Below are 16,450 nucleotides of genomic sequence, written 5' to 3'. Positions count from 1 at the left end.
TTCTCAATGTAGTGAAGATAGCTCAAGCATGTTAGATACTTCGTCCGACTCCATTGTTCACCCTGAGTGTTGAATCTGTTTGGGACTGTAAGTAACCAATAGGAAGTAAGTTAAATCTTTTTTAGTGACAGTGGGTGAAGTTTTTCCCGTCCTTGTAAGGTAACTTAGCAGTTAAAATGGGGGAAAACATCATGACTTCTAATACGATTAAGCGTAAACTGTGGAATTAATGACACCTGGGAGCGTAAAGGTGCACAAGATTCACAGTCCGGTGCGATTTCCGTACAACAGGGAAAGCTGAATTTGTTTTGAAATGATCTATTATTAAAACTCAATTATCTATTGTTAAAACACAAACAATTAGGAACAGTTGTAAACCAAAGGCGATTCGTCTTTCAACGTGTTTGAATAACAAAGCCTAATAAATATCAGGCACTTACTTGCACACTGTAAAAATAAATATGCAAAATAAATTTTAAAAAATCACAATTATAGGCTAACTGTAATAATTGTAGCAATCATCATAATGTAAATCTTGTCTAAACTTGCGTCCTCCACTAACGAGAATGGCCATATCTGTAATGCCAAACACTGTACCTTATAACGCTCACTATAACTTTTCTTAGCCTGGACAAAAGCACCTTAAATGTTACGGGGAGACTAACTTGCAAAGGCAGCGTCTGCCTCCATCCGGTCATGCACACACTCGGATGATGTCGTCTCAAATGACTAAGCATGTTGGACGTGTTTCCAGCAACGTATCCGAATTCGGTATCGCAGATCCGACAGGTTTTAACAGTTAATCTCTGACCAGTACTGGTGGAATTTATCAGAAAACCAAAATACCCGCAAAGCACTGATTATGAGACGACTTCGCCAGCATTAGCCGTACCCAACTCACAGCCGCAGTTGGCCTAATGTTTTCCGTGCTGAACGTCTACCCGTGAATTTAGGTTCTGCGCGTGTCAAGAAATGTATTCGTTTCTTTCACCGTGCGTGCTGAATGGTACACGCTGAATACCTGCCCTAGGCAAGCCCTTGTGTTAAAGGACAAAACTCCAGAATTAACTGGAATTTACGTTTGACATTACTGGGGCAGTGGGTAGCGCTGTGGGCTCACACCTCCAGGGTTATGGGGTTGTTTAATGTCACGCTTCTGCATATTCCTGTGGGTTTCCTAGGAAATGCGCCTTTTTATTCTTCCAAATGAATCCGTCCAAGATCAAGGTCTTCTCACCTTGCCATGCCTGTCTCTGCATGCCTTTCACGGCGCTCTGTCCATTTAGCACACAAAGCGCAGGGCCCCTCCATTCCGCATGTGGGACAGGACACCAGTGTCTCTAAATGCCTTTTAAGCTGGACGCACTTTTCCCGAAATCCTCATACACTCGCAGGCCCTGCTTCTCATTTCCAGAGGATCTCAGACTCGTGAAATGGTTGATAGGGTCAGAATCCACAACGATTTCTTTAAATAATAGGAATGAGTACGTTTCAGCTCAGGTTAGCAGTTCCTAGATACAGCTGTGATCTCTTTTGGGGGAGGAAGAAAGAGCAACTGCCAATCCTTTTTGCCGGCGGAAACGGTCTCGACGCTCTAATGTGGTCACGTTTAACCGTAATCCGCATAAATCCCCTGATCGATTTTAATGATTATTTGCGTGTTGATTCTAAAACAAGCATTGGCGCCTTCGCAGAAAAATGGTCTCAAGGATGTCTCCAGCCAGACGAAGTGGGCGGGGGGGGGATATTTTACATGCCATCTAGTGACAGACGTCCTGCATGCAATGAACCAGACATCATATGCTCAAGAATCGGACACGTTCCTGTGGCAATGTGATGTAGGGTGGAGATATGCAAAAAGGACCATCTGACTATTTGTTCGAGACGTCAGCCCTCTCCGAATCCCGAATCGAGTTTCGGGTAGCAGCACACCTGCTGGTCACAATGAGTCCTGAACGCCTTTACATAGTGTGCTTTGTTACGGTGTTCCATGTGCCGTATTTTAACTTTAAGAGGTGATCTTAGGTGGCTGTTGAGAGACACCTTGACGGATTCACTGCTCTTCAAAGGGGCTAATCGTTAAAAAAAAATCCGAAAATATTTTCCTTAGTAGCTATAGACAGGTGTGATTCAAAATGTTTGTTTTAGATTATTTTGTTGGCTTTTTAGTTATGATTAATACATTTGCACATTCTAATACATTAATTCTGGCTGAACATCTCTCTCAAAAGACAACATCAAGTGAGATTTGTAACTTTAATCAACCCAGCTAGTCCAGTTCCCTAATCACTGTGCCACCTGCTGGTGGAGTCCTAAAAAAATGGAAATCTCGACTAATGCAGCGTGTCTCCTTCCTGGGTCTTTGTAGAGTAATTTTGTGTGTAGGATCGTACATACTGAGCATGCTTTTACCTAGAGGATTGGTTGTTTTGCTTTTTGACAGGATTTGGATACGGAGGAAAGGAGCAGGCCTGCCCACATCCGTTTTGTTGGGATGCGAAATACGAATCTGAAAAGTCTCTCCAGCCTCGATGGTGCAGTTTTTCCTCAGAGCTGTGTTGGACGGCGCTGAATGTACCTCGGCTTTCTGTGGCATAAGCGTGAAACTCCGAGACATGCATTTTTTTAATGAGCATGTTTATGGTTGGACCACGTGGCGTCGTTTTTCCAACTCTGTTGCGCTAGAAGGTTCTTTCCGAAAAAAACCTTGGGCTCAGCTTCAAAGAGCTGAAGAAAACTATATGGCTATGAAATGTAGCTGAGGTCTTTCCTGTCATGACAGGTGTCTTTAATGCATTATAATGACTTATGCTGACTATTATAATGCGTTATGAAGATATCTATAGGGCATTATACATGAGAGCTTCACAGAGCATTCATAATGCGTTATAAACATGGCTATAACGTGTTGTGCCTTTTTATAAATAATTACAGCTGTGTTTATAAAACTTTATGAATTATAATGCCGTATGGAGGTATCTGTAATGCATCATGATGGCTGTTTTAAGTAGCGGGTTACCTATTTGTGTAAAGGAATATCAATATGGTAGCTTTTTACATGTTTTGTGTGTGTGTGTTTGGTGTTTAAAATAGGTTGTTTAGCAGATGCTTTTTTTGTTTATAGCCAGGATCAGAGAGCTGGGTTAGCCCTGGCGCACTTGGGGTTAAGGGTCTTGCTCAAGGGCCTGATGGTGACATCACTCTGCCAGCCATGGGATTTGAGCCAACGACCTTCTGATGAGGCACATTGCCCTAACCTGCAGAACCACACACCGCCCTCTTTTCCAAGGACATATGTTTTTTCCCTTACGTAAGTCCTCGAATGAAGCTGCGCTGTATCTATACAAATTGCTCTCCATTCTTTGCGGTAACGTTCGCTTCTCTGTTTTGACTCATCGTGGCAATGACAGGTCCATTTTCAGAGAGGACAGTGGCTTGATATTGAGGGTAGCATCCTGTTAGTTCATGCATTGGCAGCATTTCTTTTGTGTGAGAGTCCAGTATCTTTACCTTAAGGGAAGCTGGGCTCTCACCACATTAGCAATAGTCTGTATGCATAGTGACTGTATGTATGTGTTTATATACTGCAGTTTTACCCTGTCTTTACCTCCCTGATGCTGTAACTATACAGTACCTTTATACTTATGGTATCCTGTCAAACTACTACTGCTACACATATTACTCTTGGGGGAGGAAATAATTAGATTAAGGTTCTTAGTTCTGTGTTCAAGTCCCGCCTCCCCTCTGCACTGTAAGTTACCAGTGATGGGCTGCTACATACCCCTGAGCGTTAGGTTCTCCTGTAACACTGATCACACTGATTGTTTTATTTTATTGTGGTACGTCCTTGTCCCCGCAGTGTGGCTATTGTGTCCACCACGGCCGCGGACACGCCGGAGCGGATTGAGATGGAGGCACAAGCATGTTTGTGGGGCACTTGTCTCAGAAATTCTACGCGGCCGGCAGATTTCTTGCTGCATGCAGCCTTCATTCAGCACTAATAGAGAAGATGCAACCAGGGGTGATTGTAGGATTTTTAAGGTAGGGGGTATAAGAGGGACCTTAATTCATACGGAGGGGCCCGATCTTATTACCCAGTGGTATGTTTTGCATTGGTGAGTGACAGGGGAAGGGGCACTCCGAAGGCCAATCAGCTGGGAAGAGTGCCCCTGAGGGCCCGCCCCGATTACACTCCTGGATGCTAGGCTGTGAATGATGCAGCTTGGACAAGATGAACATCACTGCCAGGCATCCAGACAAATAAACCCTGGGCTGGATGGCACCTTTCCAGAGCCGACCTCGGAGATTACTGCAGAGTGCAGGGGCCCATTTCCCTCCAGCGGCTTCTGCGGCCGCTGCTCATTGTCCTGGGGGGGTGATTTCCAAATGCCTGGAGCTCCCTTAAACACATATGTCATATCTTCAACATCAGACTAGCTGCTCGGTGGGTAACTGTCACAGGGGTATGTCCCTGTATGCCTGTGTGCATGACGCCCCCTCCCTCGCCCCTCACGTGCTAGACGTTAAGCTAACGTAACGTAAGCCTGTAACGTTAGCCTGTAACGTTAGCCTGTAACGTTAGCCTGTAACGTTAGCCTGTAACGTTAGCCTGTAACGTTAGCCTGTAACGTTAGCAGCAGTGGATGTTTGTGCAGTAAGCTGATACCCCGAGCTCGTCACCTACAAGGATTTGCCATTCGGTGGGGGGGGGGGCAAGAAGGCACAACTGGTGTGTTGTGAGGGGTGTGGTTTCAGCAGGGCGGTCGATTCTGATTGGCTGGAATGTCCAGGAGCAGCTGGTCGATGGCCGATGAAAACATTGAATCTGCAAGTGTTTTTTCGCGGCAATAGCGAGCAGAAATTGAATATTACCCCAAAACAGCGCATTTTAAAAACGTTTAATTTTTTTTAGTCACCAAAACATTAGCATAGCATGATTTTCTAATACAACAGCGATGTCGCTACTTGTGGACAGAGGAATTCTTGGTACTTTGTGTGATTTTCTTTTCCGTTATTGTTGGGTGTCGTAATTCTCAAATTCTGTATATTGTTACGTTCCATTCATGTATTTTTGATGGGCGCTTCTTTGCTCTGCTAATTCGTCTTGCTTGTCGCGTATTGTAAGTCTGCTAATAAAGGACACGGCGCCATTATCTGCTCTGGTAGGATAATTAGCCAGGTAACCTTGATAGCAAAGTGCCTCCATGTCTCAAATTCTCCACTGTTCCTCTCTCATTCTCCTACTATAGCCACGCTGCTCACCTGACTGTGTTTGCTGACAGTCGTCACGTGGACCTTAGAGGGAAGGCAAGGGCAGGATGTAAAGTGTTCAGGAGCTGAGCTTGTGGCTTTACTTTTTTTTGGGGGGGGGGGGGTAAAGTGTGTGGCTTGGCAGGCTAGGGCACTGGGCCTGTGATCAGAAGGTCACTGGTTCAAGTCCCAGGGTTGGCAGAGCGATGCCTTCATTAGACCCCTGAGCGAAGCCCTTAACCCCCAACAACTACCTCAGGGACTGGCTGACCCAACTGTCCATCACTTTGGATAAAAGGATTTGCTAAATAAATAGAAAATGTCAATGTTTCTGCTAAGGGCTGCCCTCTTTCCATGGATGGGCTTTTGATGGGTACTTTTCGGTCACCCATCCCCATCGAGCGACACAGTCCGCTGATGGCAGTGCTGGACCGGTCTTGGTGATCATGTTACATGCCAGTCTGAGGTTTAAACACTAGAGCCTCTCGCCTGTGATTTCATGGCTTCACTGTAACGTATATGATACATCTGAGAAGCCCGGCGAAGTAATGTTTTCCATATACTCTTAGCATTAAAAATGCAGCATTTTCTGTTTATTTAACTTTAAATGCCACGGAGCGCCATTAATGAAACTTAGTCAACCAGAATTAAGTTTGCGGTTCGTATGAATTTATACCAATTTTTAATTACATTCTCGCCCAGGTGTGTACTGATGTCGATTTTTCCAGCAGTGATTTGATTGGCTAGGCCCAATTAAAAGATATCCTGTTGCTTACATGGGTGAACAGCAAAGCCCTGAACCATGTGCCTTACTGACCTTACTTTGGATATTAAAGGCTTTGAAAAGGGGCTGGCATTGACCCTACATGCCACCTTTGAGGGTTTGATGGCGGGTGTGTGCAGCACCGAAGTCTTTTGGTCATGTGCTCACTTATTTTGGGTCGTGCTCAGGGAGGCTACCCTCAGCACTTAGACGTCGACGTGGAGACGTACACAATGCAGAGGAGCATTTCCAAGGTCCGCAAAGGCGGGATTTGGACGTCCAGACCTGGAGGTTGTGTTTTAAACATGGAAATTGTCACTCAAAAAGAAGAGGCTACCGGCAGGGCAGATGACCCCGCCATCCTCATGAAAGCCTTTTAGACCTCGATGCTTTTCCACCACAGTTGTGTCACAGGCCCAGTTTATGATGCCCAAATACAGAATCCCGCTTAGCAGAATGGCTCCGAAAGTCTCCGGTCTCCTTTAGATTGGGTCTTTATTACGTCTGTGGGCTCTAACAAGGAAGACTAGACAGCTGTCAGATATTGACTCATAACTTCAGCAGCTAATGCAGACTCCATTAATCCCTCATGGAAAAGTAATCCCTGCACTCAATCGACTTGCCTGCCTGAACTGCAATTATTTAAGGAAATGGTTTAAGCCAAATATAGCCCAGCTTCCTCATCTGCTTATATTCTCGCATAAAAGCCTATTTATAAACTGAGCGAGGCGTCTATTTTTCGTCTCAGTCGTGAAAAAAAGCACCCTTTGCGCTTATGACTCAAATCTGTTCGTAGAGCCCAATGTTTAGTCACTGCCGGTCAGCGTCTCATGACGCTAATTATCTTTTTGCGTCGAAAAGAGGGATGATAAGCCAGCCAGGCGCTGGGCTCCTCAACTGATCGTAGGTCACGCTGTTTACTTTAGCTGGAGATGTTTCACTAGCGGATGAACTATATTCTAATTAATTTAGGTAAAAAACAGGCCCTTTTACACAGTTTTGGTGGCTCCGACATGTACTGGTGGTAAAAATAAGCCAGCTATTGTACATTGTCTTTATCTGAATTGTTAGTTTATACGGCGACGAATTTGAATAACTCATATGTACACACACAGGGGCCAACAATGGGCCCCTGATTTGAGGACCTTGTAGGGGCGACCTTACATGCCGCCATGTCTGTCTTTCTGAATGGCCTGCCTGTTTGTCTGTTTGTCCATCCGAAAGCCTGCTTGCTAGGTTATCTGTCCAGTCATTCATCCGTCGTTGCTGTTTATTTTTGTTTGTCCGTCTGTCCGTCCATCTCATGCCAGGAGGCTCTCTCTTTTTACAGTGTTAGCTGTTGGGGCGTGGTATGGCACAGGCGGGGGGGAAAGGTAGCAATCCACTTAAAAGCTCCAAGACAAAGGGATTTATTGGGGAAACTACAAAACAAAAGGACCACAAGGGGTCAGAAAACCAACAGGGAGAACAAATAAGGAATTAAACTAAAAGCCGTAGAATAAACACTAGTACAGAACCAAGCAGAACACAGGGAACAGGACCGGGCAACAGAGCAGGATGACAAACACACTGTAACATTCACAATGAATTTGCAAGGATCGGAAGGAGGGCGAGCACTGAGATACAACAGACAACCGAGCTAACGGAGAGGCAGATGTGACAACATAAGACAACTGACCAGTAACAATGGCGCAGGGAAAACAGGCAATAGAGAACAGGACAAAAACAGTGCAAACCTATAGCTCCGAAACAGAGTAACGAACACTAGTGAAACAAAAACAATAAATACGAATAAACAGGTGGCCCCTGGCCAGCCGCAAACCCATGTTCAGAGGATTAACAGCATCTGAGTCACACACTCAGCCCACTGACCTATGGGGCGGTCTAGGGAACAGGGAAGACCCACTATTGCTAAGCGGGAACAGGATGGCCGGCCACCTGCGGCTCAAAACGGAACACGGAGGAGAGGTCGGATGGGCGCCAGCTCTGTCGATTAGCATGCCCGGGGGCGGAGCTGGCCAGCCAGTTAACCTTGGACCCCCAGAAAATTTTTTTCCCCTAACTGGGAGTTTTTTGGTTCCTCTCCTCCATTGTCATCCGCCTTTCTTTCTTTCATTACGTTGTCTTCCCTTTTCTCTGTTCTTGAATTATTCTGCATGAATTATGCAGGAATATATCACCACAGACCCCAATGTGAAGCGTCCAGCGCACTGTGCCTGGCTCTGATCCTGCACATCTAGGTCATAAGGCATGCATGTAGGCGCGACCTTCTTTTTCCGCTTACGTCCATTTAATCAACAGTCCGTTACACACAGCAATTTTGTAGATCTTTTGATATTAAATGAACCGAACGCCGAAGGTGGCGCGGAATTCTCCCTTTTCTCCCCCCAACATGCTTCTTGGGTGAAAACAAGGTATATCACCCTATTTATTCATTTGCTTGTTTATTTATGCACCTCTCTCTCTTTATTTATGTGCTGAATGTATGCTAGCTGATGCTGTTCGTTTATTGGTTCTCCTGGGAGGGGAGGCTTTTCTCTGACGCTAAGCTCGATGGAAGAGCCCCCCCCCCCCCCCCCCCCCCCAAAATTCCTAAATCCCTCAGGGGTAGATGAGGATCAGCAAGGAGCGACCTGGACTCTGAGGTGTCTGCACACACTGGCCGGTAGCGTCACTGCGCTATTCGGCGCTTCGCGCGTGACGTGACACTCAGCTGAGCTTTCGTTTCTGTGTTTCTGTTACACAACACGTCCCCCCCCTCTTCTCCCGCCCCCCCCCACCTCTTCTATCATTTTCGGCGCACGGCCCAGTCCCACTCCACTAACGAGCCACCGGCCAGTGGTCTAAAAATAAGCCGTGTTTGAGCGGTATCCGGGGAACCGAAGTGCATGGTGAGTGGCGGCTTGTAGGGACGGTGCACCTCCGTCTCCCGGGCTAATGAGAGCGCGCACGCTTTCCGCTCGGCTCTGCCTCCCATTGTCTGTTTGACGTCAGTGCAGGGCGCTTTGTTGCCGGGCTCACTTGAGACGTGAACGTGCTGCAGCCCCGCCCCCGCTCTCCAATCATTTATTTGTATTTTTTGTGTGATGGGGGGTTGTGATGCATTGTGGGTGAATGGACCGAGGAGGCTGCTTTCACCACGAATGAAAGCGATTTTGCCGTGAGGTCATAGCCTCTCTCCATGACGCCACAAGTCACACGGACACAATATCATCCGATATGAGATCGTGGGTCCCTCTGAAGGCTCACACTGGGCAATTACTGCAATTGACCTTGAAACCAGTTCATTCCTTTGTGCCGTACTGGCTCAGAAACAACGTGTGCGGTGGACTCTGATGTGTGACCCACACGTGAATAGCCAGGTATTACATCAAGTATATCAATATATCCAGCGAATAGATCAAGTGTAACATTACTGATGTAATGGAGGACGTGGCTGGCCAGGGTCTGCGAGTGAAGAAATTCTTAAGCTGTTCTTACTTCTGCCTGTTTCATGTAATCTAAGGTTTCTGGAATCTTCAGGTAAATGGAAAAAATTCAGGGTTTTATTCCCACAATGAGTGGAGTTTGTATCTTCTCCCTTCTTCTCCAGATTTAGGCAAATTTGTCTGCTGAATGCAGAGCTGGAGATTTCAAGTTCAGAGAGTTCAAATCCAGACCAAGATTTTGTTTCAACCAACTAGTTGAATATAAGGAGTCACAGTCACATATAAGGAGTCACAGTCACGGAGGACTCAACTGGTTGGTTGAAACAAAATCTTGGTCTGGATTTGAACTCTCTGGACCTGAAACCTCCACCTCTGGCTAAATGTATGTATTGAGTTTGTATCTCACCGCTGCCCTTAATACCTCATCCGGTGTATTGACGGCCTTGGGCCCTCAGTTCCTTGGAAAGGGTTCCAGACTCACCACATTCCCTGTACTGTAGCTATTAATAAGTGCTTATTTTTTCCTGATCTTTGTTCCAATAGTTAATTTACATTCTCTTCCAACTTATTTTTATTATTCTATTTATTTTTTTATTTGTAACGTCATTCTGTTTTCAAAACGAGAACATGCCTAATGTTTTTGCTAATCCATCCTGTAACCCGTGGCAGGTTCATGCTGAGGGTAACATTCAGCACCACTGCGAAACATTCCGAGTTGGCGGTAATTATTCTAGTTAATGACATCTCAAGATGTTATCAATCATATGGTCTAATGGATTAAAATCCCACGACTATCCTGGCATCTGATGCAGGGGTACTTTCCCTGCCGTGTTCTTATGTGTCCTCCAGGGGGCGCTTGTCTGGTGTGTCTTGTCAACTTCGTACTTGAAGAAGATGGTGGCTGTATCTCTTCTTATGGGCCACTATGGCGAGATGACCTTAGTCAAAGTCATGGCTTAGTGGAGCCATTTATAATCGACGTGAGATTGCCACGCTGACGCAGGCTGGAGGCCGGCAAGCCCCGTTGACGTCTCTGACACCTAATTTATCTCGAGCTGTAATGAAGGTGAGGGCGTGAAGTCCTTCCCCGATTTCATGCGCATCTTGCAGCCGTCCTTCCCTTGACCATGACCCCCTTCCAGAAACACTGACGGCAACGGGTCGAAGGTCCTGGACCCCCAAACTGAGGACGGACCCGCGTGACATCCCGCTGATCGTTCTCAATGGAAACTCGCTACATTGTTGACAGCTGGCAGTCAGATCATGAACAGTGAGCCTTTCGTGTCCTTGTTCTGAGGAGCAGAAAATAGTCCCGAAGCAGAACAGAGAGATGCCGCCGCTGGAGGTGGTAGCCGAGAAGCCTGTGTAGGGCCCACGCTCTGTGGAGCGGCTCGCGGATTCCTGCAGGAAGCCGTATGTGTGACTCACTCCTGACAAAAGGCCGCCACGCTTGTCCTTTGTTTGGTCTGAAATCAGCTTTGACACATAATCATTTTCAATTTGCTCTGCCGCTCTGTCTCTAGGGGGTGGGGTGTATGCTGATGATGTCATTGTGTGGGGGGGGTGGGGGGGCAATCGCTGTTGCTACACGCGGCTCTCTCTGAGAGCGGCGCAGTGTGACGGCAGAAAGACAGCGCCTCTGCTCGTGCGTGTGTGTCCTGAGCGCGCGGCCAGCCGCCCGGCAACAGCCCCAGTGCCTCTGCAGATCGCCGCCGCCGCCTCCCTCCCCGTCTCCTCCAAAGCCGGAGCGCCCCCCTCCCCTCGGCAGACACCAGTAAGCGCGTCAGGCTGCTCCGGCCAGGCTGGAATGCCCTCTCGAATCATGGCCGGCGATGCATCCACTCTGCTGGCCTGCGCGGTGGACGTGGAGGTGTTTACAAACCGGGACGTCAAGGTAGTTATTGTGGCTTTTTTTCCCCGTTTTTAATATAAGGATGTCCTGCATGCTGGGTGATGTGTGTTTGCTCCTCCTTCCCTGGGTTCCTCATCAGGTGTGTTTGCGGGGAAACTACACTGATACATCAGTGTTCTTATGCTTTATTAGTATAAGACAGGTGCAGTAGGAGGAATACCCGAACTGCAAGTAGCGTTATTTCTACCGCTTGTTGTCTCCTTAATAACCTGCAACCAGAGCAACGTTAGAGTAACGTTGTTAGCGACACAACCTTTGGTACCGTGGAGGCTGTTTGTGAGCTTTTTTGGAATCTATGGAAGTACTTTTGCTAGAGTGTGGAGTCGTCCTTGCTAGTTCATTGTAAGAGTTTTTAGTGTGTGTGTGTGTTTCTGGTCTCCTAACCTCTCCTCTCCTTTATTCATAAAACCCCCCCGTGTCTGGCTCGGCAGCATCACGTCTTACAGAAACCAGATTTTTCTGGAATTTTGAAGACTGCAGGGTTTTAATATTAAACAGCCTGTTTCCCAGGACTCCTTTGAAGGGCAGATTATACTGCATCATATATTTCCATTAAGTGATGCATGAAAGCTTTGCCTCCATAGCAATTGCTAGTCATCTAAGCTATTAAGTTACTTTATGTAGACTTTAACCCCCCGGGGGGGGGGGGGCTTTGAGAAAATGTACACGCTTGGCTTAAGGTGTAGAGTAAGGAGTGCATCTAATCAGAACTTCCAGGTTAATGAGACTCGGAGGGGGCGTACAAGGTGGGTTTTGGCTTGGGTTACGGTTTACACGTCTACTGAAGACCCACTGCCATCACATTCCCATCCCATCAAACGTGGTGCTCTTAAGGTCACAGAACTAGGCTTCTTTGTGTATCGTAACATACACAGAAAACGGAAAATGGCATCTATAAATAGGGTGACTGCCTAGTCCTGCCAGTGGTCGGTAATTTGAGATATATAGTAGGATGGTGCAGAACTTTATGTTTTAAGGACGCAGACTTCAAACCTGAAGGTGTCTGGTGTCGAGTTGTACCCGGAGCAGAATGCTTCACCTGAATTTCCACATTTAAAATATCCAATTTCGTAGGTGGGTTGAGATATTGTAAGTTCCTGACATCTAAACCACGAGAAGACAAGCTTCTGCTCCTGGGGGAGATGGTTGTTGTGAATGAAGACATTAGTACAGTAAAAAAAGAAAGAAGACTCTTTGGGGAACGGAGGGCACAGCATTTTGTCTGTTGGAGACAATTAACAGCTAATTGGGATAATCAAGGCTGGGGAATAGACTGAAATGGAGACAGACTCACAACATACAGCTCAGCGGGCGAAGCTGGCATGCACGTGGTAGAGTCGCCCTTCCAGCCAGCTCGGTGTGTACACGCCATCCGTACCCTGAAAGCCTTGGCGTCCAGAACCCGGTGGTAACTTGAGGACCATGACATCAATTAAATGGGTATTTTTTTAAGAAAGCCGGCAGGAGCTGAACAATCATGTTCCTGGTAAACAGCAAGATGTGATAAAGGAGACTTGTGATGCTTTCCTCAGGCGTTGGTGGTCATTAGCCCTGGTATCACACTGATGCGCTGCTGTTCGTCAGGCACAGAACTGCAAACAGCAGCTGGATTACTGGTCTGCTTTGGATAAGCACTTGTCAGCATCTTACAACAGAATGAATCCACTTATCCTTTCTCCTCTCCCCCCTTTCTCACTCACTTCCTCCTTCTTTCCATCTCGCTTTTTGACTTCTCCGTCTCCTTCCGCTTTGGTTCACTTGCTCCTCGTCCTTATCTGCTTCCCCCCCCCATGCCCCCATCCTGCTGTGCTCCTTTTCAGTTCACCTCTTCTTTCTTTTGCTTTTGGCTCCGCCTTCTCTGTCCTTTCTCTCTTTCCTAGCGACAGCTGTAAGATATCTACTCTACCTATACTTTTTTTTTTTACCACTTTCTAGGCCTTTGAAAGTGCAGTGCTGGTCCTTAATTCTTGCAACTGCAGTAATTTAAGTTTTCGCCATAGTAATACTGAATGGTAGCGAGTATTTATCTCAGGATTCATTTTTGTGACTAGTTTAAGGATAAAATACCCTTATTTTTAAGTCATCCGGAGGGAGAAGGTAGCTATTCTTGTTTTAGATTGTCCCAAAACCACCTTTGCAAAAGTTTCTTGGTTATCAGGATGCCAACGACCCACGCAACAAAAATGCAGAAGTTGTGAAATGAACTTCCGATCTTTCCTGCTTCCTCAGTTTTGGTGCCTTTTCATCTGTGCTGCAGTCAGCTCATAATGTCTGCCGAGCTCTGTACAGTGCAGAATTTGGAAAACCTTAACATGAGGAACATGATGCGGGGCGTAATTAATAATCCACCCTCTTGCAGCCCCCTCCTCCACCCCCCCCAAGCAAACGTCCTGTCAACAAAGATCCTCAAAAGCTCATTGATGCGGTCACAGGGGAGACTATGGGAGAAAACCTATATTTAGCTGGTTAAAGGTCAGCTTGCAGAAGAGCCACCTAATGGTTAAATCTTCAGTCTGGACATATTTAAGATGAATTAGTGTCTCTTTTGCAGAAGGAGATGAAAAAAAAAAAAAGAAACACGTTCTTGAGTTTCCCGTTCCTCTGAGACTTTGTCTAATATATCTCCACTTCCAAAAAGGATCTGGATTTGATTAAGAAGAGAGGACTGTTAAACCCTGACATTATCTTTGCTATTTTAAGGTGAGTTTCGGCTTATGCTCTCCCACCCTCTCCCAAAAAAGGGCATTTTTTAAATGCCAGGAATGGAGTAGTAAACACGAATGTTTGACTCTGAAACAGATGGAGTTACTTAATGCAGCCCCGTGTACGAAGAGTCTGGGACAGAGAACAAACGCAGCCCGTTTATGTTCTACAAATGAGCACAAACGTTTACATATGGAGTGTTCGCTTTCCGCACTTAATTCCCCAGAACAGGCCGCCGACTCGGCCCAAGAGAAGTAGACCTTCTTCACCTTAACGTTTCCCATTTGTCCAGCTAGAGAGGAACTCATCAGGAACCTTTTGTTTTCAAGCAAATTTTATATGTATCTATATACACAGCTGGTCCATTCTTATAATGATGTTTGCGGTTAGAGGACATGACGTCCTTTTCTCCTGTTTCTAAGAGATGTTACTGTAAGTGTTTAGAAATCAGCATAAGTGCTTGACTTTTCTCCTTCCCGCTTTCTATAGAAAATAGTCTATCATAACATTGTTTTGAATGCTGTATGCTTCAGTGAAGTACCAATGTGGTTAACTGTAATACATGGATGAGCAGAGATCGGGATTCCCTCGACGTTCTTTTCGTGCAGTATTACGAAGTCTTTCGGCGTCTTTACTACCGTTGGACGAGTGTGTATTTCCATCAGATGTAATCTCTTTCAGAAGAGCGGTTCAAAAAGCTTGTTTTTGTCTCTCGACATTTGGTTTTAAGTTGCCCCAGTGTTGCAGAAGCAGACCTATGTGTAGGGATGGCCAACGGGACCAGTGATGGTTTTCTAAACCGGCCACAAGTTAGGGCCATACTGAGTTAAATGTCCAGTCCGTGGCCCAGGCTGACGGCTGTTGAGTTTGATGTTACAGAATGTTCACCACTTGAGAGTCAGTTATCGGATCACGAACCCTAACAATCACAGGATATTCAGTAAGGATGTGTAAACAAGGCTGGGTGGATGGTGTACGCTCCATAGAAGAAAGTGCTTTGTCTGACCTTCTCACGCCAAGCTTCAGCTGCTGTCAAGTACAGTGAGCAATTATTTCCAAGTGTATAGGACTATCTGCTTGGGATCCCTGCTCAGTGACAACGGAGAATTCAACTCACAACTGTCTTATGGCAGGACATTAAAAATGTAGACGAATGTTACCATGCCGTGTTTTCAGATCATCCTATACTGCCGGTCAAGCGGGGTTGAGACGCGACTCGAGGGAGACCAGCCACCGACCGGCTCCTTGAGTTTCACTCTTTTCGGTATCCTGATATCCTGCAGGAGGAAGAGACCCGTTTCATGTGTCAGCTCTTAAAGATTTTATTGAGAAACATCTACGAAACTAGTTAAGTCCAGGAAGTTAGAGATGAGACGTTACTGCGTTACGTCTCCGTCGAGATCAGGGACACGTCGAGCAGAGGTTGTGCTTCAGTAAACACTGCTTTCTGGTTGTGCTTGTGCAGGGTTAGATGAAGGTTTCAAGTTCTTCATTCTCAAGCTCTCCAACCAAGTGAGTGTTAAGGTTGGATTGGTCCTGAAGGGTCCACTGGGGTCTTTCTTTGAGGCAACAGGTTTATATCTAGTCAAAATCTTAATATATTTGTTAATATATTTGTACTTTGCTGTTGTGGTCTCGGAATTGGCCGTAGTGTGTGCTTTTGTGTCAGTGTGTGCTTTGCGGTGGACTGGCAGCCCACCCTCATGAGCCCTTCACCTTTCTTGATGAGGAATTCTGACCGATGTCATTGAGCTCCTATCAAGCTTCCATGCCCAACTTTCCCACCCTCAGGCGAATCCCACAAAGTCATAAACCGTCAGGTTTTAGGCCGAACAAACAGGGCACCATGTTGGCCTGTGGTAAACCAACAAAGTCACAGTATCTGTAACTGCTTTCGGAGGACACTCCTGTTCCGGCTGTTGTGATAGTGGCATGAATGCTTCTCAGTATTATCAAGCAGACTTTATTTTCACAGAGAAGGGTTTGCATAATACATACACCTCCATTCTCCTGTACACACTATAGGGATTCTTGTATACACATGACTTGAGAGACCCTGTGAGGTCTGAAGGTTTCAGTTCAGCTTGGGCAGCAGCCCATTCATGCCAGGGCCACAACCATGGGCGGAGCGAGTGGGCTGCAAGTGTCCACTGAGCCCATTCCTCCTCAGTGGGCATCAGTCATGAGCCAATCCGGTTGCAGATCACAGGCCACACATGGATGCAATTGCTCGTTCCTGTCTCACCATGGAGCCGTAATGTTACAGGTCACCAGCCTTCGGCTATTGCGACTGACGTCAACTTTTTTTGGAAGAGACCCATATCTCTGCATGGGTGTGCGAATTCTCACCTTTGGCGGTGCAAGGAGGGCGGGGGGGGGGGGGGGGGGATTCTG

At 46.4% G+C, this 16,450-nt stretch overlaps 1 protein-coding gene across 2 annotated transcripts in view; it reads left to right on the top strand.

Annotated features, from left to right (window-relative positions):
* The window catches only part of rcan2 (regulator of calcineurin 2), a 42,580-nt gene that overhangs the window by 13,941 nt on the left and 12,189 nt on the right, over nt 1-16,450 (top strand). Inside the window, exon 1 of one of the 2 annotated variants that reach the window (XM_048986132.1) lies at nt 11,048-11,335. The exons of the other annotated variant lie outside the window; for it this stretch is intronic. Coding sequence (XP_048842089.1) covers nt 11,249-11,335 — 87 coding nt within the window. The 5' untranslated portion in view covers nt 11,048-11,248. Of the gene's footprint in view, nt 1-11,047; nt 11,336-16,450 lie in introns of those variants that run through there. 2 annotated transcript variants of the gene reach the window in all.

The sequence above is a fragment of the Brienomyrus brachyistius genome, chromosome 19 (genome assembly GCF_023856365.1).
Source record: "Brienomyrus brachyistius isolate T26 chromosome 19, BBRACH_0.4, whole genome shotgun sequence".
Taxonomy (NCBI): domain Eukaryota; kingdom Metazoa; phylum Chordata; class Actinopteri; order Osteoglossiformes; family Mormyridae; genus Brienomyrus; species Brienomyrus brachyistius.
The sequence above is the reverse complement of the archived record's forward strand: the minus strand, read 5'-3'. Positions and strand labels throughout refer to the sequence as shown.